Genomic DNA, 26,630 nt, shown 5'->3' with positions numbered 1-26,630 from the left:
CGCAGGACTTATGCATAGGTGCTATCAGCTGTAATTTGCAGTACCCAGTGCATGATTATTCTGCCACCAGACTTTCTTAATCGGCTCTGCAATCCAATGCCAGCTTGAGCGTAGGCTGCAGTAATACCCCTTTTGAGAGCAGTGGATCATGAGTCCCAGACATATAAATGGAAAAATCCTGGGAGATAAGATTCATTTTCTCTTGCAGCTGTGGCAAGGAAAAGAAGAAAAGGGATTTATCATTTCTACAGAACTCGGTAATAGAGATGGTCCCAAAACCAGCAAAGTGTTTTGTAAGAAGTTTTATAACATGCTGAATATTTCTTTCAACTGGAGTTTTTTTATTAAATAAGTAATTGTCCTTAAAAATTCAAGCTCTAAAGAAAAGTTGATTCATACATCTTTTTTAGAATAATGTTTTTCGGGTGGAGTATCTTGTGAAAGAATAATGTATTACTTCTCCCATTCCTTTTCTTCCAACCATCCAAATTGTTTTTTTCAGGGAGATAAAAGAAATTCCATTTCTTTGGAGGGAACGCCCTTCCACCCCCCTTTTATTACAATGTCATAGATTTACAGAATCCCAAACTGCGACTCAAAAAAATCAACCATTTGAGTATAGAATAAGAATTTAAACAGCATTGCTAGTTTGGAGTTATAACTGTCTGCATCAGTGTGTGCACTTCAAACTGGGAGCGATGTGTTGCAAAAGAACCACTTACATCTTATTTTTACCTTCTTTTTAGACAGTTGTCTTAAGTCAGCATCTCCATATAATTTTTTCAGGGCTATTAAAACAGGGTGTGAATCTATTGATAGGGGTGTGTTGTGTTTTTTTTAATGTGAACCAAAATTTCATGTAATTATGCAATTGTGTAAACTCTCTAGAACTGTTCAGTACGTGGTAAAGACCTCATGTCAGCTCACTGGCGACTGAACTGTTTTGCCTAGCTTTTATACTACTTACACTATTTTTTTCATGATTTTGTTCTAAGACAATAATAAACGAGAGAACAGGGGAAGGCCTTTTTACTGAGAACAGTTATGATGTTGGGCCTCAATCAAAAATGACTGATTTTGGAAAGCCACTTTTTCAGGAAACGAAACTCTGATATTGTCAGCATTGAAATGCTTCAGCTGCCAAAGGAAAGGTACAAATAACCTGAAATATATAAGAGTATTTGTCGCATGTGGACACTTGGAGAAAGCTCAGGTACTTCCTTCAGCAGAACTCGTTAGACAGTGGAGTTACTGTGCATCACTTGCAGAAGTGATTATAAAAAAGCTTTACCTTACTATTTCCTAAGACGATTAAATGAAAAGAATAACATAGTAATGGGAGTTCCCTGTATTGCTTTCTCATGTGATTTTTGTTACCATTTTCCTGATTTCTTAAAACTTGCCTGCTGGAACCACCTCATAGTAACAGTTTTCATGTTTTAGCTATTTTTCCAGCCTTCATAGCTGAAGGCAAATGTATGAAAACATGGACACCCTGAACATTTCAACACCAGAAATTAAATAAAAAGCACTGGAAATTAATTACAGCTTTAAAATCTAGTGGTTTTAAATTTTACTTGAGGCTGGCTCATGATTTTTGACTCAATGTGGTTGTCAAACTTGTGCCTGACATCCAATTCAGAAACAAACATGTTTAAAGGTGCTACTTAAGAGTTTTAAATGTTTTCCAGAACACTGCATCTCATTTAGGTATTCATATGAAAACTCTGATGTATTTCTGTATGAAAATACTTGGCATATAATTTGTGAAGAACAGAATATTGTTGTGTAAGACTGTAGATATGTAATATTTCCAAAGAGCTTACTTTCATGTTATTTATGTAAAACCTAGTCAGCAGCAAAAAATCAAGTGTCATTAGTGAAGGAACACTTCAATGCAATGAACTAGAATGCTAATTTGAGGAGATTAGAAATTTGTATTCTAGTTTAGGCTCTGGAAATGAGCTAACACAATGCATTGTGGCTGAGCTAAATAATGGCTGGTAATTTGCTTCCCTGGTTCCTGTCAGCAGTTTCCTTTCTGTTGAGTAGGTATGATTGTGTGTCCTCAAGGAGATTGCACTAAAACCAGTTATGATATAGTCAGGCTTCCCAAATCCTTTATTAAGCACAGCAATTTCCTGCTACAGATAAAAATACTTCGGCCTTTAGTTATATTTACATTCTGCTAGAAAAAGTAGCTTTTTTTTAAAGAAAAAAAAAGTATTTAAAAGGGAGTTGAGTTGATTGAAGTTATCCTATTACATTAGCACTCATGAATTCAGTGTTCAGCTGAGCCAAATTTAAAATAAAAAATGCCCATTTTAAAAGGCCGTGGAACAGTAATGATGCCACCCTGGTACCAAACACATTAGATTCTGAAAGCCTAGCACTTTCTGATTGTTTAGCAGTCCAGAGCAGTTGCAAGGGGAAAGTGTGGGAGGTTTCAAGCCTAAGCCATTTTACAGAAAATGAAGTGATAACAGTTACTGCCATTAGCCATGTGACTCAGTAGTAACTCGGAGAAAAATTGTTTACCCTTGGCAGAAGTTAATACTAAACAAGCTCCATAATCTCATTTTTGCTAGCAAACTTATTTTCCCATTAAAAAGGAGCTAAAATGTACTTACAGTGATCTTACACCTCTGAAGATAAGTGCAAGAGGTGCTTTCTCTATTTTGGAAGTTTTGGAGTGTTTTTCTGCCAAATTAAAAAAACAGCAACCAAAACTCAGATCTAGATCTTCCTTGCTTGAAGCTTCATACAGTTTATTACAGTCTAGCTTTATTTTAATGGAAAAATAGCAGAAAAATGAGTATTTAATAATGTATATAATATTAAAATTTGGAAAATTTTTGTTTGAGCTACTGTAGCTCAGGAACCAACGTATTGTTCTACTTTGATTTTTATAACTCTCAAGACATTTGACTAAGATATGAAAACTTAAATTTTGTGTGTGCTTAATTTTTTTCTAAATAGGTTTGACATCGCTCATGTTTTTCATTTATACCTAAAACTTACCATGTTATCCCCAAAAGCTAATGCTCTGCGTTAAAGAGATGAGGACAATAGTTGATCGCTTATATATAATACAAATATTAACATGTATGCTTATATGCCTAGAAGTAAAGTCTTTCTGTGCTTCCAGCCTTGCTAGTATTTCCTAAATCCCGAAGATACTTGCAGCTAGAATAATTTGAATCTGTAGCTATTGATACTTCTTTTAGCTGTTGTTAAGGCTTTCAAAACTTTGTTCCATAACAATTTTGTCATTAGCAGGCCCTACTAAGTGCTGAGCACTTTTGAACATTTGCTACTGAAGAGTATCCTTTCAGCAGGATGAGTGTGTTTTAAGGAATTCCTATGGCTTTTTTCCAAATGCTTTACTGAATTCTGGACTTGCTGTTCTGAATCCCTTGGGGGTTTGTGAAAATGTCCATCATAAACTTAGTCTTTTTCTGCACAAAATAATGGTATTGTAGAGTGTGCAGTGGGATTTTTGCAGTCATATTTCTCCATACTAAAATTCAAGATAGTAAAATGATAGATTACAAATAGTCCCATAGAATTAAGTTATCTTTTCTTTCCTTTTTTTTTCAAGAAGCAGTGACATAATTTACAAAATATTTCTGACTGTGTTGCAGTTACAACAAATGGGACAAAATAATCCAGTGGTCACATGTGCTGCACCCTCTTCAAGGAGCCTTCCATTACTTGGTCTAGAAGTGGAGTTTGAAACAGTTTGGCAATAAAACCTTTTTTACACTCTTCTTGGAATTGCCTGGTATCAGTGAAAATATGCCCAATTTATTTAGAACCTTATTTTTACAAGAGTTATATAAAGGGTGGAATAAGGAAAGGCAGAGTAAGGGACAGGGAATTCTTTATTGTAGCTATCTGTGAATTACTTATTAGTTTGGAATAATGATAGTGCAGTATGTCCTTGAATACAGTCAGGATATTAACCTGCATCCCTAGAATCCTAACCATGACCTCAAGAATATTTAGCTTTCTATATCATTGCAAAAAATCTTGACCATCATTTAATTTATCTTACCCTTAAAAAGAAGAGATAAACATTTCACTAGGTAATAGAAACATGTAAAATCTTGCCTTGAAATCATGCCATGAGAACAATCTTTATCCAGTTTTTTTGAGCTTCCAGTACTGGCTAAAAGTAGGGATTGCAGAAGCATATGAAAATATTCAAATCGTGGTTAAGGTATTGTGTTTTGTTTTGTACGATTATATTGTTATTCTACTGTGTATAATTGTGTAACTTGATATAGAGCAATTTTTCTAAATGTCAAGATGTGGCTAGTAAATAACCTTAAAACTCCATTTCATGGTTACTACAATAAATGAGTTTCAATAGAATAATGCAGTTTGGAGAGGAGACATAGCTGTTTCGCACACTGCATTTTTGTTGGGACTTTTCTACTTCTGGGTGGTGTTTTTTTTCTTTTACTTAGCTCTCTAACATAGCCACAAAAAATTTGATATGCTTTTTTTTAAGTCACTTGAGGAAAAAAAAAAGTCTGATACTATTTCATAATGTTCCGTTCAAATCGTATGCATAATTTGTCAGACCTGTATTGAGACAAGATTTGATATTCTTATTTTATGGAGCGACTCTGCACGCAGGGTGCTTGGACAAAGACCTGTCCACTCTTGTACAAGTGCTCGCATAGTGCACACTGAAAATCAAAACTCCAAGCTGTAGTAGCTTTACCAAAAACTGAATTTTCAAAGTTGCTGAGCATGACAGATATGCATAGTGTTATCAGTTTTCTGCCTTCTGATAAAATAATTGCAATACTTTATTTTAAAAATAATATATTAAATCAATTATTACTTCATTTTGAGGGTGATTACAAAAACATCACAACATAAATTCACCAAAATGTCGTTCATTCTGCCTTTGGTTATGCCTAATGACTACCAGGCTCCTGGCACATTTCGAAACTATTTCCGGACATTTCCAGTTCTCCTGCATGCTTTCTTCTTCCTTCTGTCTTTGGCACAGTTTTCCCTCTTTAACTGCATTCCTTCCTGCTTCCCTGGTTTTCTTCTGCTTCCTATGCTCGCACTTTATTTTTTTTTAATAATCAGAGTTTTCAGCTGTGTATGTATGCCTCTTTTATTTACTCATTAAAACTATAATTCACTCTTTCTGTTTTGCTAGCTATCTTTCATTCTGTGTGAAATAAATTTATTGTTGTAATTAATCTAGACTGATAATATCCCTTTTATCCCACCACATAATTTTGATGTTTGGTCATGATACTGTTTTGTATTTAATAGTAATAAGCAAAGGGGATATATTTTTATAACCTTTAAGTAAGAACTCTCAATATATTTATATATTTGAGCAACGTGCCATTACAGCAAAGAAGGCTAACAGTGTCCTGGGTTGCATTAGGAGGAGTGTTGCCAGCAGGCTGAGGGAGACCCTTTGCCTCTAGTCAGCACTGGGGAGGCCACACCTGGAATTCTGAATCCACCTTTGGGCTCCTCAGTACAAGAGAGATGTGGACATACTGGAGAGAGTTCAATGAAGGGCCACTAAGATGATGAAAGGGACTGGAGCATCTGTCCCATGAGGAAAGCCTGAGGGAGCTGGGACTGTTCAGTCTGGAGAAGAGACGGCTCAGGGGGATCTTATTAATGTGTGTAAATGCCTGAAGGGAGGGTGCAAAGAGGATGGAGCCAGACTCTTTTCAGTGGTGCCCAGTGACAGGACAAGAAGCAATGGGCACAAACTGAAACAGGAGGTTCCCTCTAAACATCAGGAAACATCAGGAAACACTTTATTGTGAGAGAGACTGAGCTGAGTGGCACAGGTTCCCCAGAGAGGCTGTGGAGGCTCCCACCTTGGAGATAGCCCAAAGCTGTCTGGACATGGTCATGGGCAACCGTCTCTATGTGGTCCTGCTTGAGCAAGCGGGATTTGACCAGATGACCTCCAGAGGTCCTTTGTAACTTCAACCATTCTCTGATAGGCATAATTTGATTTAAAAATACAATTTGAAGTGACGCAAACTAACTATAAATTGTTATACTATCTATCTTTAAAAGCAAGAAAGTTGCCAGAGCTAGAAAGTTCATGGTTTTTTTAATTAATTATATGGTTCTCCATTAATAAGAGAAAAATAAGTGATGCAAAATGTGCCTTGGTGCTATGCAGTTTAGAGCACCTGATGTTTTAATCCAGGTGTGGACACAGTTGTACTGGGGAAGGGCCATTTATGGACTTGATGGGTGATGGGAAGCTGTACACTTCACTGGAACATTGAGGGCAATTGAGGAGAAGATTTCTGAAACATGTGGAGCACTATAGAAAAAAAATTTATTGAGAACTAACCTAAGGTGTAGTAAAGCCAGCAAAATATCTGCAGTTTATTTGATGTATCTGAAGGTAGAATATATTTTTTGTTACACTGTGTATGCTCCTTCCTTACAACTGAGCCACTAGCACCATTTTTTGTCTTTTTTTTACTATCCTAAATTATTTCCTCTATTTTACAGTCACTCTATGAGTCTCTGTCTCTCTGCTACAATGATAATAGTCAATATAAGAAGTGACTGTAGAAGTTATTAGTTCTAATAATAAGTTAGACTTATTATTAGACTATAGAACCTAAAAACATTCCTTCTGCCTTGAAATGCCAATATTAAAGCCTGAAATCCATTAGTCACTTGTACTTCGATTTCTGTGTTGCCCTACATCTTAATCTTCTCAAAATAACATTTTCAACAGAAAGTGCTTGAGGTGGGGGACATTGACAGGAAGGCACTGTGCTTAAAATTCTATTTTAAAATGCTTATTGAACCCACCATCATCTTCTGTGTGTAGTTTCTTACTGCAAAAAGCCTAAGTGATTTGGCTGCATTATATTCAGCTGCACATCTGCAACAAACGGTTAGAATTTGCATTAGCACAATAGTTAGCTGAATAAGCCTACCTCAACACAGAATATTAACAGATGCCTTTCTCTTTTCTGACCCCATTTAAGCACACGAAAAATAATTTTCTGTTTTCTTTCACAAAAATGATAGAGTCTGATCTAGTCAGCTTATAAGAGAGGGAATCTTAACCACTCATTTTATCAGACATTAGTGTCTCCACGTGCTTTCATCTCTTGTAACTCACATTCTGGGCCAGTCTTTCAAAACTGTGAGTAATTGAAAGCCATAAGCAAAAATATGCAACCATTTTCTACAGCAGTAAATCTAGGATAACTGAAATGCAGGCATTAGGTGCCTGATTTGAAGGGAATTAAATTAGAGGTGGAGTGCTGCAAGTATTTATGGATGATATACTATGGAGCTAAAAGTTTTTCAGTGGCAGCCTCTGTATGACTACATGGTGCCGAAGGCTGGCATTGCAAAAGATGTAGTTTTGTGTCCTGTCATGTCAGGAATGGACCTAATGTGCAGGGCCATGAGATAATAAGTATCCCGATTTTAGCCAGATAGCGCTGTTATGGTCAGCTATAACCCCAGTCTTCCTTCCAGTCTCAATTAGTGTCATCTCACACAGCAGTTCAGGTTTTCCTTTACCATTTCTGGCCTCCCATGTCTCAGGCTTTACATATAAGACTTGCAGGTCTAATGCAGGTCTCATGTTTTTTTCCTTGGTGAGCCTAGATTTCATGCATTTTTAGTGACAAGCAAATTTCACCATCCATTCAGTGCTAAAGAAGTTTGGCCTGATCTGTAATCAGCTAAAGAATTATGTGACAAAATATCATAGTTGCATGATTCTGACTAGTTTTGCAGGATTAGGATCATGAAGTGGCAAAGAAGGTAGATAGTGGGGCTTTCACTTACAAAGGTTCTACCAGAAGACACGTTCTCCAGCAAAAAACTATTTGCGAGCCCTTCCACAGTAAGTAACTCTGTACGGCCACATACACGCCAGGCCTCCTGCATGGCGGTGAAGCCGTTTTGTGAAAGGGAGCATATATTTTTGTCCTACTCTTATACTGTTACTGACATGTTAGTTTTGGGCCACTGTTACAACAGTGGTTTTGGTGGATCCTTGGTTGACCCCGAGCAGCCGCTTTCATGTTTTTGTATTCTGATGCTACCAGTTGACTATCTCAGCCCATGCATTATGCACATAGGCTTTTAAGGATTTGTGAAATTTTAGGGTCAGCACATTGTTCAAGACTTATGGCCAGCGTGGAATGAACAAAATTCTGCTAGCGATAGTAACTTATATCTGATCTGTTGTTTGAAAGCTGAATTATGTTCCCAAGCAGTAATTCTTGCACGTAGGAAGAGAATAAATCAGTTCTTCAAAGATGACCATATTTTCATTGCCAGATGAAATTTCAGAACAGAATCACTTATCAAAACAATGTTTTTGAGAAATGATATCAGGCCAGTTAAGTTCTTCATTATGTAAATTATGGATTGAAATCAATCCCATCTATTATAATTTAGAAAAGAAAAAACCTATCTTCCCACTTTGTGACATATTGTATTGTTCAATGTTAGTCTTAGCTTCTGTTCTTGGCCTATTCATAGATCTGCAGTCCATTACAGTGGCGCCTGTTAGAGCAAATACTGTGAAAGTTTTGCCAGTTTTTCTATGATAAACCATGTTTTCCAGGAATTCATACTTAATCATAAAAAATCCCTCGTAGTTGAGACTTGGCATGGAAAGTCGTGATTCACGAGGATTTCGCTTATATATTTATCCAGATTTTCAAAAATAAATCAGTCATCCAATTTATTAGGTATTTCAAAATAATGTATTGTTTAAAGATCACAGAATTGTATTTGTTGGAAACAAATAATATTATGATCACTTAATCTAAATAGACACATTTCCTGACAATGAATAATAGCTTTATTGCTCTTACCTCACAAATCACTTTTAAATGTTTCTGTGTGTTTTGTGTATTGGGTAGATCTATGCAGAAATTGAGTAGTAGTTTAAAATGGTCAAACTATTTTCAGTATTCTAGAAATATTCAAATGACTAAGGTATTTTCCTTTGAAAACTGAGTATCAATGAAAACTTAACTCTTTAACTTATGGTATGATATTGATACTGCATTCTAATATGCATTTTAAAACTCATGTTCTCCGTATGGCATGCTTATTTTATAGGTGGCAGGATTTTTCCATTTAGTTAATTACATGTAAGGAACTATTGATGCATGTTATGAATGTTCATCATGGAGATACAAGAGTCGATCTGCTTTGTGACTCTTACCTAGGGTGTTTCCATAGTTCTGGTAGAGGCAAACTATAACACTGGCAATTTCTAACTAATAATCCATGTAATTGTGCAGATTTTAATTGTCTGCATAGACAAACAAACCATGGAGAAATGCTTATTCTTTATTAAAAATTTTTCTTTTTGACTGCATATTAGTATTTTATCTTTCCTGTTGAAATTCAGTCTGGGGAAAGAGCGATCATCTAAAGTTTATCTACACAGAAATTAACAACAGTAGAAATCACATGTTAGAAGCCTGTATGTGTGGAAAGCAGTATAAAGAAGAGTAACGGGATAGCATTAGGGAGTAAGTAATTATTCAGCTATACAGAAGGAAACTGAAAGATGTTAAGCATAACTGGAAGGAGAATAAATTCAAACAGGATTTTGAAAGGAATCTCCTGAAGTCAGCAAATGAGAAGAAGAAAATGTTACCTTCCAGTCTGTGTTACAGAGGAAAAGTGGCTATAATAGTGGATTAATTGTCTCAGTAGAGAAAATAAACAGTGGAGTGGATACTTGTAAGTAATTTGGTAAGTATGTCACACCCTAAATGATCCATTTGTTACCCGCTATTAATCTTATAGGACAGTTTAAATCAACACATGGAACAGATTGTGATGAAGGCACTGGCCAAGGAATGAGTATTTGCTAACATGATGAAATAATTAGCATTCAGTAGAGATCAGCTATACTTCAACGTGAGAAGCTGATAATCACTTAGCTGAGCTTGGTTCAAATAAATACTTCCTTCCAGCATTCAAAACAGTATCAGCCCAGCCTGAGTATGTAGCCAAAGTTATACATTTGCATGTCTGGTTTTTAGGTCCATGTATTCTTGTCCAGGGGCTTATCACATATGCATCTAAAATCAGAACTGTAAAAATTGTTCCGTTTGAAACACAGCTGCTAATTTGAAATTAGTGAAGTCTAAAGGGTTCAGGTAACTGCTTCTTCCATCATCCCTTGATCTTCTGCAAAGAATGTACAGACAGGAATGTGCCATTCTTGGGAGAAGTACTAGTTGGCACAAGTTCGAAACATGCCAGGAAATCTCCTAGTGTTTCAGGACAGCATTCAACCCTGTGCTCTGGCTCTTTTTATTTTATTCATAAGATGTAGCCCTTGCAGCTGGCTACCACCTTAGCAAGGACTGTGGTTTGTGCTACTGTACCCACTGTACCGTACTGCAGTATTGGCCATGACTGCCAGCCTCAGTATCTACCTGTGGAAACACATCTGGCCCACACAGAATTATTAGCATCAGGCACTTCTAACCAAAAAATAAGTAGATCTTGAAAAATTTCGGTTATACAATGTCTTTAAGCTAATGCTGTCACAAAATAATGAAGCCAAGATCTCATACCCATCAGAAACTCACCCAAAGTAGCCATAAGAACCTGATGATGTGGAGCAGGAATAGCATATACATTTATATATTTCATATGGTTAATTAAACCCATGGAATCATTCTGTACATACTAAGATTTTATTGGTATTAGAATAAAGAATTTCTTTTTTTAAAAAAAAATAACTGATAATTACTTCTCTCTGTGCTTCTAATCAACAGTCTTTGATGTACATCTGTTTTTTAAGTACATCTGTAACTTCCAGTCAGGAAAAGCCTTTTATGGCAAGTAGCCTTTAAGCTACATGCTGTGTTTATTTCATATATTCTTTTCCCTTTTCTTCTTAAGAAAGCGTCCACACATTTTTTTTCAACTTTATCAGTGAATATATACTTTAAAACGTCTTATGCAGGAAAAAACTTTAGTTTTCAGTTTAGTTTAGACTGACTGTTTAAAATGAATTGTAGTGCTGTCTTTCTTGCAGATGTATATCAGAATGAGAACCTAATTTGTCCACTCCATATGTATTATTAGACACCACGTTATACTGCTTCTTAGATCATGTGATGCCAAGGCTGTATCCAGCTGCTGTGTATATGCGGGAGGAAGATAGCCTGCTGCGGTGCTGAGAGCATCTGCAGCAACAGGCTGTTGTAACAGAGATGCTGCAGGCTGTTCCCTGAGCAAATCCACGTCACTTACCTCTGGGGAAGGAAAAAAGTATTTTTGTTGTTGTTGTTCATCAGGTCAGTGCTAAAAGTAAAAAAATACGTGGTTTTAAATACAATGCATTTAAACACTGATGCACTTAGGGTTGAAATATGTGCTCATTCAGTCTTTTAAGCATGTGAAAGAGCTCACGTGGATAAATTTATTGTCAAGGGCTTACTTCAGTTTAGTAAAATAATGTCCAAATAAGCCTTTGTTCTGTTGTGCGTCGTTGCTGTACGTGAAGCCGGCGCTGCCCCACTGTAGGTGTTCCTACACTGTAGGTGTTCCTACACCTACAGCAGTTGTGCTGGGGGAAGGAACATGTGCTGCTCCTCATCCAGCCCCTGCGGAGCCTGCTGGGTGGCCTTCAGCCCCCAGGGAGACAGTCTGAGCCTTCCTGCAGGCACGAGTGTGTGCATCGGTGCATCAGCAGTGGTTAATGGAGCCTCTCCTGCCTGTAAAGAGTGGTCATTGCCGGGTGGTGGGCACTGAGGAACAGCTGGGGTAGCAATGTCCTCAGCTGCTGCAGCTGGATCCAGAAAAGGGACATTCCCGGTAACCACAGTAATACTGGTTTTATTCTGGAAATGCGCTCTAGTCAGGCTTCTCACAGCTCTTCCGAGACATAAGCATTTATGGTGAAGGTGAATAACAAATCTAAGCTCTATGGCACTCTCCTGGTGGATCACATTTTGTTACTGGCTTAATGCAGCTTTCAATGTAAAATTTGCAGGAAGCATATGGTTAAGCCCAGCCCAGGCTGGGGTCGCTTTGGGTTTTTTTTGTTTTTGTCATACTATCAGCAGATAAGTTTATCCAAACAGAATTCCTTTCAAAGTAAAATTTCTTTGTGTGAGGACTAAGCCTGTAAATTCATGTGTGGAAAGCTTCTGCAAAGCCAGTTGAGTTCCTTTTGGATATATATTTGGAGCTGTAGAAATGAAACTAACAAAAGCACCACAAAAGTCACTACCAGGACTAACTACTATACTAAAAATGAATATACTCAAACTTGGGACTTTTATAGATCTATAAAGTTTTCTTATCTTTACCACAAAAAGTACGTGCTGGCTGGATATCTAGGAAAAAAGTGATGATGGCCTTAATATAGTTCGGTAAGAATTGTTATTTGTGTCAGTCAATTAAAAAAAAAAATAATGTGAGGATAACGGTAAACAATACTCCAGAGTAGCCCTAAAGAAAAATCCAGCTTGCTTTGCAAAGTGGTCCCGTTCAAATACAATTAATTTTCATTTAGTTAAATATAAAGTCATGCTGGAGGATCAAAGAACTATAGACCTAGGAGTGCATACCTGCAGGATGAGAAATGGCACCTGAAAACCAGTGTTCCTGTGAAGAGATCTTAACATGAGTTCACTACAATGTTGAGAGAGGAATTTCAAATACAATTCTTGGCTGCATAACTTTGGTAATAAGGAAAAAGCAAAATAATTTTATCATATATATGAGCGGAACTGTAACTTCCAGCCTGAGACACATATTTTGTGGAAGACACTGGAAAACTGAACAGAGTGCAGATAAGAGTCACAAACTTTATTTGAGGGCTACAAAATAAGCTTTAAAAGAAGGTGCACAAAGACTGCCATATGTTTAACTTCTCAGAAAGATGTTGAGCAGAGATTTAGGTACAATACATAAGGTATTGTGTATGTAGAAGGTCTGATCGAGGAGAGAAAGGCCTAACAAGGAATAATAGCTAGATATTAAAATTTAAGTTAGGACTTGGGCACATATTTCTGGCAGTGGAATGATTAACTGCTGGGACAATTACCAGAGGAAGTGGTGGATCCTCCGTCTCCTCTTGTCTTCAGATCTAGACCGGATGCGTTTCTCCAACAAGTTATTAGCCTCAACAGCATATGAGAATAATGTTTGGTGGCTCATTTTTATGTAAGAGATCTCACTAGACATTCTCTTGACTCCAATTCTCACCTTCAATCAGTGCATCATCTTAAATTTTAAAGTATGAAACATGTTTTCAATTATATTAATATAAAGTGTAAGCATTCTTAAAGAGATAGGCATTATCTAATTTTCCTATCTAGATATTTATTATTGAATTTAAAGACTTGGAAAAAGTATGCAGGTTTGAGATAATCTTGATGCAGTGAAGTCCAGATAAGAACTGGTTCAGCTGGCTTCAAGGCAAACAAGACACTTAAAGTTATTAAGTCTAATAATAAACTTTGAGAAATCACAGGTTATTTGACTTGTGGTTTGTCCTTACAATGATCCCATGTGCATCTGCAGTAAGATTTAATACAGGATACATTATATCTAATGCTGCTATTACCTGTGGACTTGAATTTATTTGGAAATGTCATAGAGTGTAAGTTAAAGAAAGTACAGCATAAATTGTTTGTTTCTGCCTGAATTTCCTTTTAAAATAACCATAACTTTGAAACCACTTCATTTATTTCCTTCAAATGTGACTCTTCCACTGATAAAATCTCCAAGCGTATAAAAATCAAGGATTTTCTGCTTTGGACTGTTTTAAATTATATTCTGATTAGCATAAAAAAAAGGAAAAGAATGCCTATCAATAACTCAATATCTGCAATACAAAAAAAGAAGATATTAAATATTTTACAACCCATTCAGTGAAACCCATTAACCATCATATTTTTAAAGGCTCATGATACCTTGAGCAAAATTATTTTTCCAGGGAACAAGAATTTCATGAGTGGTATACACCAGTTTAATGCCTTAAGGGGGGAAAAAAATTAGGTGGTCCTATCGTCTGTATATGCATTACTTTGGAGAAAGCCAAAAAGAAATACTTTTAAGCTCAGTTTATCTTAGGTCCTTTATCCTGATTTACTGATGTTTCTTCAGGTCCTCAACCAGATCGTGTTCAAGCCTCAAGTGCCAGTCGGTCAAAAAACTTTAGTTAACTCTTCACAGCAACACGGGGACATTTAAAGAACTGCTTGGGGTGGGGGGGGGGCGGTTGTGGGGATGCAGGTGCAAAGTTTTTCCTGTGACAAGAATTATGCAGAGACTTGAGCCAAACATCCCTCAAACACTCAGAAAAAAAAACCCAGGAGGAACCTTGAAGAAAATTGGTTTGGTAGTTTTAAATTCGTGATGAATGGTTTTGCAGTTCAGTGGTGCAGAGTTGGAGGTGGCCCCCACAGCCACTGCCTGTGTGCCAGAGACAGGGACCGGCCGGGAGCCAGGGGGGCAGCAAAGCTCTAGGCGTGTAGGCTTAACAGTACTCCTCTTCTGAAATAAAACAGATAATAACACAAACAGCCGATGCTTATACAACTTCTCATACTTTCACATTCCAGATCAATCTGTCAGGCAGCATGAAACAGTCAGCATCTTATATTTTAGTCTGGTTAAGTCTTCTTTAACACCAAAGAAGTTAGTTACACACTGTGTATTTGCCGGTGACCATACGGTAGTAGTGTACCTGTTCCAATACCGGTTTTGGAGAAGGGAGAGAATCGTATTTTTCCCTGGACTACTGAAACTCACCCTTTAGTCCAGCTGTTCCTTTCCACTGCTCTCTCCATGGCATGTTTGCAGCAGAAAAAATAGTATCGACGTCCTGGGAGAGCTGTGCTGCCACTTCCCACGGGGTCAGCGGATGGGCTTCGGTGCAGTGCGACAGCGTTACAGAGGGACTGTCATCCTCATGCCTTTTCGCTTCTTTGCAGAACTTCTCATGCACTCCTTTTCCAAAGATAAAAGTACAGCTTCAAAAGTTGGTCCAGGTCATAGTTAACAGAACTTGGGTCATTTTATGTTCTTAAATTCATTGTGGGGAAAAAAAAAACTGCCGTGGGCCATAAAGCTGTTTCTACAGTTGTGCCGGTGGTTTGATGGTACTAGAACACAAACAGAAGCTTTAGCAAGCTAAAGTGCCATATCGGATACTGTATGTATCCATTTTTTATAAAATCAGTACTGCTGTGTGGTATTAATTTTAATATCCATGAAAAACTAGCACGTGACAGTTGGGAAACAAGTAAGGTTTAGGGTGAAAAGTGCCCTTTCTGCAGCTTCTGATAGTGAATAAACCTTCTGTAGCAATAGTGGAATTAACTGGTTACAGCATAAATCAACCTGGCATGCTTATGAGTGTTAGGTCCTCATAGGCAGTCTAGGGAAAGGGCTTCTCTTGAAGCCAGCAAGAAACCTATTGTAATACAGCTAGGGATAAAGCCATGTAACTCAGGACGTCTTTTAAATCCTAACTGGCCATGTCTCAAAGATAGTGATTTCTCTATGGTCTCTCTCTGTAAGAAACCCTTAATTGAACAAAATGCAATTTACAGTATGAAATTAAACCTTGCAGGTGCTGCAAATAAATGTTGTCTCAGTAGAATTTATTTTCTATTCACTATATGATGAGGTAAAGATAAAATTAATTAAATTGGCTAGTAAAAGAGGAAATGGAATAAAATTAAAGAATACTGGACAGAGGGAGTTATAAGTCAGATCAGAGTCGAATCAAGCCTAGAGACGTTCAAAGCCAATTAGTCCTTACCTATAATTGTTGCCTGTAGAGTTAAGATGTATTTACACATGGATGCATACTCTGGACTGTGTGTAAATATTTTTTATTATTTGGAAATTTTCTTTATATTGCACTGTGAAAGGAAGGAAAACAAAAAACCCAAGCCTTTCATTGGAAATATTTTGCTTGGCTCTGCTTGCAAAGCATCAGACCTGACAAGGTGTTGACTAAGGTAAGAATAGTGAGTAACCTGTATGCAACTGATGTTCATATCAATTGAATCTGAGCTAAATCTACATTACATAGACATTTTTGGCTGCATTTAAGACCCCCTTGTTTTCACGCAACTGTGAGGACGATGGGACTCAACATTTAAACATCTATAATACTCAGTAAAACTTAGGTCTTCTATCAGAATTTTCTGAGAGTTTCCGTGTTATCTTGAGTTTGCTAATTTTCCTTTCCTCAGTATGCTTTCGTTTTGCTTTCTTCTTTGAGTCTGTATGTGTGAAGTCCTTATTGCAATTTTTGTATTATTTTATAAATAGAATCAGTTGGCTTATGTTATAGGTAGAGTAAATGGGTATTTCTGCAAAGAAAAATTAATATTCTTTGAAATTATGGAAGTGGAAGGCAGTTTTCACTTAATATTTCACTGCCATCTACTGTACATGTTGGAAAACTGCGCTGTGGGAAATTCATTGTATTTCAGCAATGTAAGATGACTCTTATCCCAGCAAATTTGCCCTGAAGTTGAGGAAAAATCCACTGAACTCTCAATAGGCTGTGATATGTAAATTCCATTCTTTGTGGAGGAATCAGTATTTCTTAAACAGGTGACAATGTCTGATGATACTCGATATGGTCCAGAAGGAAAGAACATCAGATTTTAGTTTTGCTTAGGTAGTTTTTATTCAGTCCAGATGAAAAGTAGATGTGTACTTTGGGGAGGAAAATAGTGCCTCTGTTTGTTTATTCTTACCCCAAATAGTAAAACCTTGAATTTCTTAGTGGATGTGTCAAAACAAAAAAAAAAAAAGCTAGTAGGATTAAGATATAGAAACTTGGGATAATTGGATTTTTTTTTTTTTTAGTTGAGGAATTATTCTTTGATTCTGTCAAATCAGCTTTCATCTCAGTAGCTAATGTCCGGTTTTATTACACAAACACCAGGTATATGCAATGTTAAGTGTTGGTTGGGTTATAATCATTTACCTGAAATTGTGAAATTATTAAATTGAAAATAAAATAGCAGGATTCTGGATGCCAGGAACTGAATAAGATGCAGTTTAGCTCTGCACTACCAGTGCTTTCGCAATGGTTTGTGTAGAAATTACAAAGTTTATTTAGGCCAGAAATTTCCCTGATTTTCATCAGGAAAGCTGACTAAATAGACAAGAATGTGTGAAAAACATCTAACAATGCATTTTACATAAGGAAACTAATTTCTTTAGTCTATTATTGTAATAGCTTTATTAATTTCAATAGGCCAGGAATGCATATGATTTCTACCATTAACTATTAGTATTGCAAAAGAAAGTATGAAAGAAGACCAGTAAGCCTGCAAAACCAAAGACTTTGAAGCTGAAGAAGTGCCTTCATTTGCTCCTTTTTTGTATCAGTTGTGATAAAGTCTGTAATTATGTTGGGGTTTTTTTTTCTATTTTTATTCAGTAATTGTTCTAAGGCCTAATTTGTTCAACATTTTTCAACCCTTGCAAATTAAGAAAGATTGATAAAAAAATTCATAACTTTCCTGCATTGTCCATTGTTACCATATTTCACTGCTTTGCAAAAAACCTCACCTTTACAAATTCTGGTATTTTGGGATTCAAAGTGGTGGTGTGGGCAGCTGATGTACTCTATGTGATCATACATCCTTTCTGTTGTCTTCAGAGGCAGCAGAGGGTGGTGATGCCCACGGCGTGCCGTTTGCTACGTGAGTAAAGCTCTTTGTGTCCTCTTCCTGTGGGTCACTTGTCAACATTGGTTTGTAAATCATGCTTTAGGAAGAGGTTAGCTTTGTAGCAGTGGGGAAATTTTTTCTTTCATTGAGCGTGTGTTTATAAGATTTCTTAATTTGTGCATTTCTCTGGCAGTTTCAGTATCCAAAATTTTTAACCCGACTGAAAGCCCCAAGAGATAAATTACCTCTAGTGAATAATTTCTGGACTGAATGCTTTGTTTGCCTGGTTGTTGGGTTTTTGCAATCACTGTTTATGTGTACTTTGATGTGTGCTGCAAGTGGGGAGTAAATGATGAGGCATCCGTGGCTTCATGCAGGACAGAAGTTGTCCTGAAAGAGGGCTCCTCCAGAAGCTCACATCTGCTGACTTTCTCTTGGTTTGATCTGACTGGTTAATGATGGAGTATCTCTATCATCTTTCCACTGCTGTCATTAGTTCCCCTGGTGCCTGCCATCCTTCAGTGACACAACTAAAGTGTAATAACTTATTCTAATTTACCACACAGAGGAGATGCTGCCCCACACGGGATCTATGATAGAACTGCAGCTGTAGGAGGGTGACATTTAGCTCCTAAAAGGACAAATGAAAGGGAAGAAACGATCAGAAGGTGTATTTAGCAAGGTCTGCTATTATCCCAGGACACCATTATGCTTTTGCTGCTAGCAGTGAAAGTTCTACATAGGAAAATCTAGGGAAGGGAAGCAGGCAGACACCTTTAAGTCCCATTACTCAGTAGTCATCCATACAACAGAAAAAAGTTTTAAATAAAGGAGTATTCAACATTTTGTTTTGTCTAAAATAATAATTTGTTTGTGAAAATGCTGAAAGTCTGTGAAGGAATTACACTATGAAGTAAAGCTGTAGATGTTGGCGTTTTTTATCTTTTCATTGACTGTTTTAAATTTAAATCCTTGCTGCCCTCTTATGGATATATACTGTTTTTTCTCCATCTGCTGAAACTAGCAATGGACAGATTTTGTTAGAAGAGCAATGCATATAACAGTATTTATACAGCAGATGAAGGACAATTCAGATGCTGAGCTGATGCTGTCTGTCTGAGTGAAGGATCTTGAGCAATGTGAATACATTTGCTGCATTTTAGTTCTGGGGAACCAGTAGTGCCCTGAGTGTTAGGAACCTGCTGCCCAAACTCTGTCTGGAGAAAGCTGTCTTTGCAGGTGACAGAAGGTGATGAAGGCTCCCTCTGAACCAGGTAATGTGTATCCCGAATTGATGAATTGACCAGGTGGGTCCATCCAGAGCGAACATGCAGTATTTCCACACACTCAGTGTGAGCACCAGTCTCTAATATACCAGCCTGTAGCTGCTGTAGGAGCAACACTGATAAAATATTACAAAAAACAATAAAAAACGAAGAAAAATAACCCAGCAAGAGCAAAGGTAAACAGTTATTTTTGTAGCTGTTACACTCTGGCATACAGAAAATTGCTGTGTATATATTACCATAAATAATGTTTTTCTCAGGAATTCATGTTGGAATTGCATTATTACTTATATATTATTGTACCATTTCCTATATGTTATCATACAGTTAGAAGGTGTGGTACGTTGTTAGCTAACTATAATGTTTCATTGCATAGCATATTAGTTGTCCATCCACCTACCAGAACCAAGTGATCCAAACACAATTTTAATGAATGTCAATCACTGGGATAAGTTACTTAGAAAATAAGGACTTATTCATTGGTAATTTATAAAGCAAATAGCAAAACTGAATTTTATAACATTGTAATACAGGGTAAAATAACCCGGGCAGAAATATGAGATACAGAATGATAGATAAGCTTTTAAGGCTTTTATTTGCTCAATAATTGAACACCAAATCCAGCTAGGTTTCAGATCTTTGTTAGGCCCTGTACATTTCAGTGTGTACACATGACTTTACAGAGTATTAAACAAGTTCTGAAAATTATGTTCAGAGCTGACAAAAATGACAGCCAGAGACAAAAAATGCTTTTCAAGGAAAAGTTAGTTAGCATGCAAGGGAAAATGCAATCAAAATAAAAATAGGAATACAGTAATCTGAGCAGTGCTCAGATATCTTTCTCTTCACGTGAATTATTTGTATTTGCTTCCATTGCTGTCAACACCAAAGGCTATCAAAAATAGATTGTCACGATTGAGCATGAGACCTGATGTGGAGGCCTGTGACTTGGAGAGGACAAGCAAGTCGGGTGGCTATCTGCCAGATAAGAAGCAGGCGAGTTGTCACTGGGAGATATGTAATGTCACTTAAAGAGTGGTGCTGGCTGCAGGTCCCAGGCGGCTGCACTGGACAATTTGCTCACTTGGATGCTGTTTCTAATCAGGAGGGGTTTATGGGGTAGGTGGATTAGACTTAACATCTCAGATATTGTCACTTTCTGTCCTATGTGGTAATAGTATAACTTGTTACTGGTAGTGACAAAACCCCTCTAGAAGGACGGAGTCCTTTTCCTCTCCCTCGTCATTTGCTTCAGCCAGGAATTGCCTTCTGTGTGCGACAGCAAGTTCTGGACTATAATGCTCTGCTGCTAAAAATCCACTCTTTTTCAACTGCCCCAGCAAAGTCAACTGAGTCAGAGCCCTGCTGCTTCCCACGGAGAGGGGGCTTGGGGTCAGGTCCTGCTCTCAGGAGCAGTGAGGTGGCGAGGTGTGAGGGAGGACATGCAAGGAAGGCTCCCTGCCCACCAGGGTTTCCACACCCGACCCCTGGTACTGAGTGGAGGGAGTCCCTGCCATCCCGGCCCTGGGGGAGCACCTCCTCCGTCAGCTCTCCTCACCCCACTGCCCTCCAGTTGGGCAACTGGAAGAGTTTGGCTCCCAGATCCTCTTTGAGGATCTACTTTTCATATCACAAAATCATGTTCTTCAAAAGAGGTCTGTAGCAAGATATTTGGAAGTGAACTTCTGTTCACTGTGCTTCTGCTGACAAAATAAACACTGTAATTGAAATCTGAATTTAATAAAAGTTTTCATGTGTGGGGACTTCAGCAGCCTACTTTGAACTCTCTAGTCTTTAGAGTCACTTTTTTCTTGCTAATCTCTAATCTCTGTTGCGTTCTAGTAGCAATACGGGAACTGGAGGTTAGCCAAAAAATGCCTTTTATATTCAGTTTTCTGGTTAAAACGGCAGTTGGAATTTGGGACTCAGTTAGCCTCGCCAGCCATCTGGATTTTCTCTGTGGTGTTTAATACTGTCATGAAAATAATGAAACTTATTCTGTACAACAGGGAGCCTGGAAATACAGTGAGCAGCCAAAGAGCTCACTAACAGAACAAGTTATCAGGTGTCAGCGGCTCGGTGGTACTGCCTCTGCACGGGTCGGTACTCCACGGCACGAGTAAAAGACGGTAATTTGCCTTCGCTGTGCTGTGGGTCAAGAGCAGGTGTGGGGACAATGGTTGCAGAGCAGCAGAAGCACAGTAGGGTGTTTTTCTGCACAATGACATGTCATATCATGGAAATCTAGTCCAGTTTATTTCTATTTTAAGGATATTGTATGGGAAGCATGCTGGCAATTTGCTTTGATGCTCGTTATGGCCTTATTTTGTAAGGCTTAGACAAATAGCTACTAAGTAGATTATATGTATTTTGTCTGTGCTTTTGAAGGGAAAAAAAATAGAATCCTCCTTAAACTTACAGTAAGCATTACGTAGTTCTCTGGAGAAGAACTAGATATGGAACTGACTGGAGTTTATATTTCTTTTACTAATTTGTCTGTACAGTGAAAAACATCAGGTTTTCCTGAGCAAACAGGAGAGCAAAACTCCACTAAAGGTCTAATTGATTCTGCTTCTGATGAGCAGTGTTGTCACTCATTTCAAATTTTTTCACGTCACCTACTTCTTTCTTTAAAAATATTTCAAACATTCGGGCTAAGAAAATCAGAATATTTAAAGTGCAAGACAGACTAGTATACATTCATCCCAGTTCTGTTGCCTTACAATATACTAACTAGTAGAATCACATAATAAAATTTTGATATGGAAATTTGTATAATTGAAACCATCTTGTTGTAATGCCACTTTGTGTCAAGTATTCCTTCTCTCTGACCTCATTAGGTGTGCCTAGTCATTAGATACCGTGTTACTAAAGAGTTTTAACTTAGAAGCTGCTTTGATTAATGATTGGTTGGACTGAGGTTTTACTGTGTAGGATTAACTAGATTTAAAAATGGCAAAATGCCATAGTAGCATTAATGCCAGACTTTAATGAGAAGCAGGAGTAAAGTCCAAGTACCCTTATGATTTTAATATGGACTGAACTTATGTGCTCATTACCTTAATGTCCTGTCCTATTTTATATATGAGTATTCCAATAATTCCTAGAGAATAGTAGCCTAGACTGCATGTTACAAATATGTAATCTCAAGTATATAACCCTCTATTTTTAATGAATTGTAAATTTTGATAATTTTAGAAATGGATTTATTCAGTGTTATCATTAAATAGAGAAAAATGCTTCATACTGGCTTGGGCCTTTTTAGTTAAGAAACAATATGGAAGTAAGACAAAACCAGACTGGCAAACATTTCTCCTAATTAATAATGTACTGACATTGAAGATGAAAAATGCATTTTTCACATTTTTATGTTGTCTGCTACTTGAATTTCCTTTTACTGTCTTAAGTTAGTTTAGTTCTCCTGAAAGTTTACAATGCTGGCACCTCTAGAGATTAATAACCTTATTTTTTTACCATTGATCACATATTTCAGTATATGATACTGCCAAGAAAACCCAGACTGTTCTCACTCCAGACAGCATTCGGTCGTCTCCTTAAATCCTACTAGAGTTGATAGGATTTAAGCATATACTTAAAAGGTAATGCATTGCTGAATGTGGGCCTTTATATCTAGCTTTTTTTCAGTCCATGGTATCTTTGCTGAGAGAACTAAAGGGCACTGATTTATTGTTAGAGCTGAACAGGAAAAAAATTACCCATACCAGGAGTGTGAGAATTTTTTTTCCTGCATTGACCCTGATTGCCTGATTTTGGTTATTTTTCAGTGATCTTCCAATAACAAAGCATGTAATGAAATTCTTTTTCTGCATAGTAATATTCTGTGAGAATTAGGCACAGTGTACTAATAAGCAATAATAGCAGTTCTTCGCAGAAGTGGCACTGTTTCTGCCAAAGCACGTAGGACAACATCCAACCAAATACTTGGGCTGTAATGCCTAATTTCTCGTAGAAATCACGGATATATTGGACTTGACTTAAATAGGATTACTCACTCAAGCAAGTTTACGCAAGGCTCTAAGGCAGGCATCCAGCTTTCAGTGAGTTAGGAGCCTACGTACTCGTTTGGCGCTGAGCCCCGGGCACTTGCATAACTTTGCTTGCGTGAGTTACCCTGCCCAAAGTGAGACCTACATCAACACGGTTACTCATACCAGCGAAATCGTGCCTGCGGACGAGTGATGACAGTCAAGGATCCTGCTTCCTCTCCTACCGCATCATTGAAAACTTCTGTTTTCACTGATGACCAAAGCTCGTTAGCCATTAGCATTACCTTTGCAGTCTCCATCAATAATTTCTGTGCCACTGAGTTTTTTGGCTGCAGTCTAATATCACTTCTGTATTCTTTACTTAATTGACTCTGATACTGTTTTTCCTTTTTATTTTAGGAAGAAGGCCAGCAAAAACAAAGGAAAAGAAAAAGAAGAAAAAGAATTTGATGGAAAGGGCTCAGAAGCAGCATAGCATCTTCTTAGCAACAGATAAAACAAGCCAGTAAAGACTTGATTTTCTTTAATATATATTTTTTTTTTGCGAAGTGCACAAAAGCTGCTACATGCTCCTGCCCATGGATGCACTACGATTCAGCTGCTTTGACAGTATTGGTGGCAAATAACTTGTGAAAAAAAAAAAAGCCCACAAGCTTGTTTGTTTTATTTATATATTTTTTATTTTATATTTTTCTTCTCATTTTTGACCTGAAGACTTCGAGTTCAGGAGAGCACTGAGTTGAATCAGTGGAAGTGGTGCTGAAGTGCATCAAAGATTTTGTTCCAGGTGCGTGGTCAGTGTGTTGACATGGAAGGGAAGCAGGAAAGAAACCTATGTACCACCATTAGGCGGACTTGTGCATATTTAAATAAAATTTAAAAAAAAAAAAGTCTTGGAGGTGTAGGTACGGTTGCATTTATGGCCTTTGTTTCCTATATTTGTACATTTCAAGAGTAAAAGGGTATGACTTACCTACTTAGTGTTAATGTACGTTGTTCTCAGCACCTGCTACATTGAAACAGTTGTATAATAAAACTGCTTTAAGACAATATACCACAGGAATTACTGCTTAGACTTACAGAAGCACAACAGACTCTATGTGTACATATTACTCTGTCTACGTATAAATGAACATATTTACTGTACATCTATGCATTTTTATGTATAATATTTTATACATTGTTTAAAGTTATGTCCTGTTGGTTCTAGTAATATACTTTAAAATAATCCAGTAAATGTTTAATTTTTACTATGTTCTAAGTATCTTCTGATATTTCTCAATAGTTACAAACTGGATTTTTTTTTCTCATTTGTAAAGCACATTCAGATGGCTAAACTACCTTGTACTGACCCTCGCAATGGAGTGTCAGCTCTGAAATATACTTGCCAGACTAGTAAACTGCAAGTCTTTTCTGCTATTCTGTACTCCTATCTCAGTGTATTTTTGTCTCAGAAAAAGAAATGTAACTTTTTTAAGATGAGGCACAATGATGACAGATGTTTTGAGTGTCAGGAGAGAAATTATATGGAAAGTTCTTGGTATCTAAGATTGTATGGGTAGTTTTTTCAAATATAATGCACAATGTTTTATTTCTGTTATTCCTGATCCAGTCAGATACGGCAAACAAATACCTGAATAGGGGAAAAACAAAAGAACAAGCTAAGTTTGGGCATTCAAAAGTATAGCAAATCCCAGTCAATGTCCCAGTATTGCCAGTTATTTGTAGAAGTTTAGCAAATTTAATCTGCATCTGTTGTTTGGTTTGGGTTTTTTTGGGGGGGAGGGGTGGAGATAAGTTTCTGTGTAGGAAGTTAAAATGGCTCAGGATGTGTAATTTGATAATCTAGCATTATTGGGCTTGCATTCGAGGAGATTTTTTAATATCTGCTGGGAAAAGCCCACAATAAATGGCTGTCATTTATGCTGTCACTTAGAGAAGTTATTCCAGTTATAGAACTAAAACTTGACCTACACAAAGCAAGGAAAAGGTAAAACGGACCACAGACCCCTACAAAACTCTTTTTGACATATGCTTTAGAAAAACCCCACAAATCTCAGTTTTAGTTTTATGGGTTATATGCTTTACAAATAAACTAGGGAAATAAAGCATCTATAAGCACAAATATATCCATATTTAGCTAGTAAACATGTTGCTACAGAAATGTGCAGTGGTTAGACACATATGAATGTTCCATGAAACCGCTTGTGGACTTCCACAAACCATTAGGTTTTCACCATCTTTTATTTAGAATATGGTCATATTTATCTAGAACATAATAATGTTAAGGACAGTAAGATTGTTCTGATCCTGGGCTGCTATTCTGGACATTAAATGCTCACTTAAAAAAAATAAAACAGGACAATAAGAACTGTAGCTGCCTCTTTGCTTACTGGTTATCAAATTTGGCTGTAAGTGCAGTGAATGCCCTCATACAATCCTTTCAGTAGAGATTACAAATATTGTATTAGGCATGTCATGGAAAGAATGCTACAAAATACAATAAAATTATGTCACAAGCTTCTGAGTAGAATATTTTTGGTCCTTTTAATTCAAAGAGTGTATTGCTTTGGAATAGCATACACATAGAAGAATTGGAGAAGGTGAGTGGATGCAGATTTTCTCCCATTGGAGTGGAAAATTTGGGTTTTTTTTCCAAACAGATATTCGAACACATATTTGAAAAAGCTGTACAGATTTCTCTTATCCCAGTCATCTTCATATTCAGAGTTTCCTTGAGAGTGTAGACACAAAAACCCATCCCTAAGCAGCAAGTGCTACCAAAGGTTCCTCTTTGTGCTAGACATCTGTTTTTATCCTGCCTTTGCATGGTGGATCCTATAAATGTATTCATAACACTGAGGTTTTCATAACATCATAATTCTGAGGTTGGGAAGGACCTTGAGAGATCATCTGGTCCATGCTTAAAACAAGGCTAACCTCAAAAGCAAATCAAATCTGCATGAGGTAGATGATTTCACAACCTCTCTAGTCTGTGTTCTAATGTTTGACCACCTTCACAGGGAATTTTGTTTTCCTTTCATCCAATTACAATTTTATTCTTGCAATTTTTGTCCATTGTCCCTTGTCCTTTTGCTATGCACTTCTCAGAAGGGTTGGGCTCGGTCTTCTCTATAAGCCCTGTTCAGGTAGCCTGAAGACTGCCACTAGATTTCCCTTTAGCCTCCTCTTCTCCAGGCAAAATACCCACAGTGTCTTTGCCCTTTCTTCAGATGTTGTGCTCCAGCCCCACAAGAGGTTTAGTGACCTGCCACTGGATTTCCTCCGTCCCTCCCTCACACCAAGTACCCAAAGATGGGCACACTACCTCAGTGGTGGCCTCCTGAGTGCTGAGCAGAGGAGGTTTAACCTCTCCCAGACTACTTCTCCCTTTTGGGATCCTAGAGATGGTCCTTACAATGGTAACTTTCATTGTTCTGCTGGGATGCTTGGACAACTGGGGATAGCTCTGGGAGAGGACTGATTTTTGCTGCTGCTTCAGGATCTAAAGACACTATTGCTTGATAAAGTGAAGACGAGCAGGTTTTCAAAGCTGGATATCACAAAAGCAGCCTGTGACACTCTGCCTCTTGCTTCCCTTAGATTTGATCAGAAGTGGGCTTATAAAGGTCTTACTTCTTTTCTGG

General features: G+C 37.4%; 1 protein-coding gene across 2 annotated transcripts in view; it reads left to right on the top strand.

Moving 5' to 3' along the window:
* Positions 1–23,492, top strand: part of RSPO2 (R-spondin 2) — a 96,793-nt gene extending 73,301 nt beyond the window's left edge. For both annotated transcript variants that reach the window (XM_074145520.1, XM_074145519.1), the window contains one exon: positions 23,383–23,492. In XM_074145520.1, the coding sequence (XP_074001621.1) occupies positions 23,383–23,492 (110 nt within the window). The remainder of the gene's footprint in view (positions 1–23,382) is intronic.
* Positions 23,493–26,630: the final 3,138 nt, after the last annotated feature.

The sequence above is a fragment of the Numenius arquata genome, chromosome 3 (genome assembly GCF_964106895.1).
Source record: "Numenius arquata chromosome 3, bNumArq3.hap1.1, whole genome shotgun sequence".
NCBI lineage: Eukaryota > Metazoa > Chordata > Aves > Charadriiformes > Scolopacidae > Numenius > Numenius arquata.
Note: the sequence above shows the minus strand (reverse complement) of the source record. Positions and strands in the feature narration are given on the sequence as shown.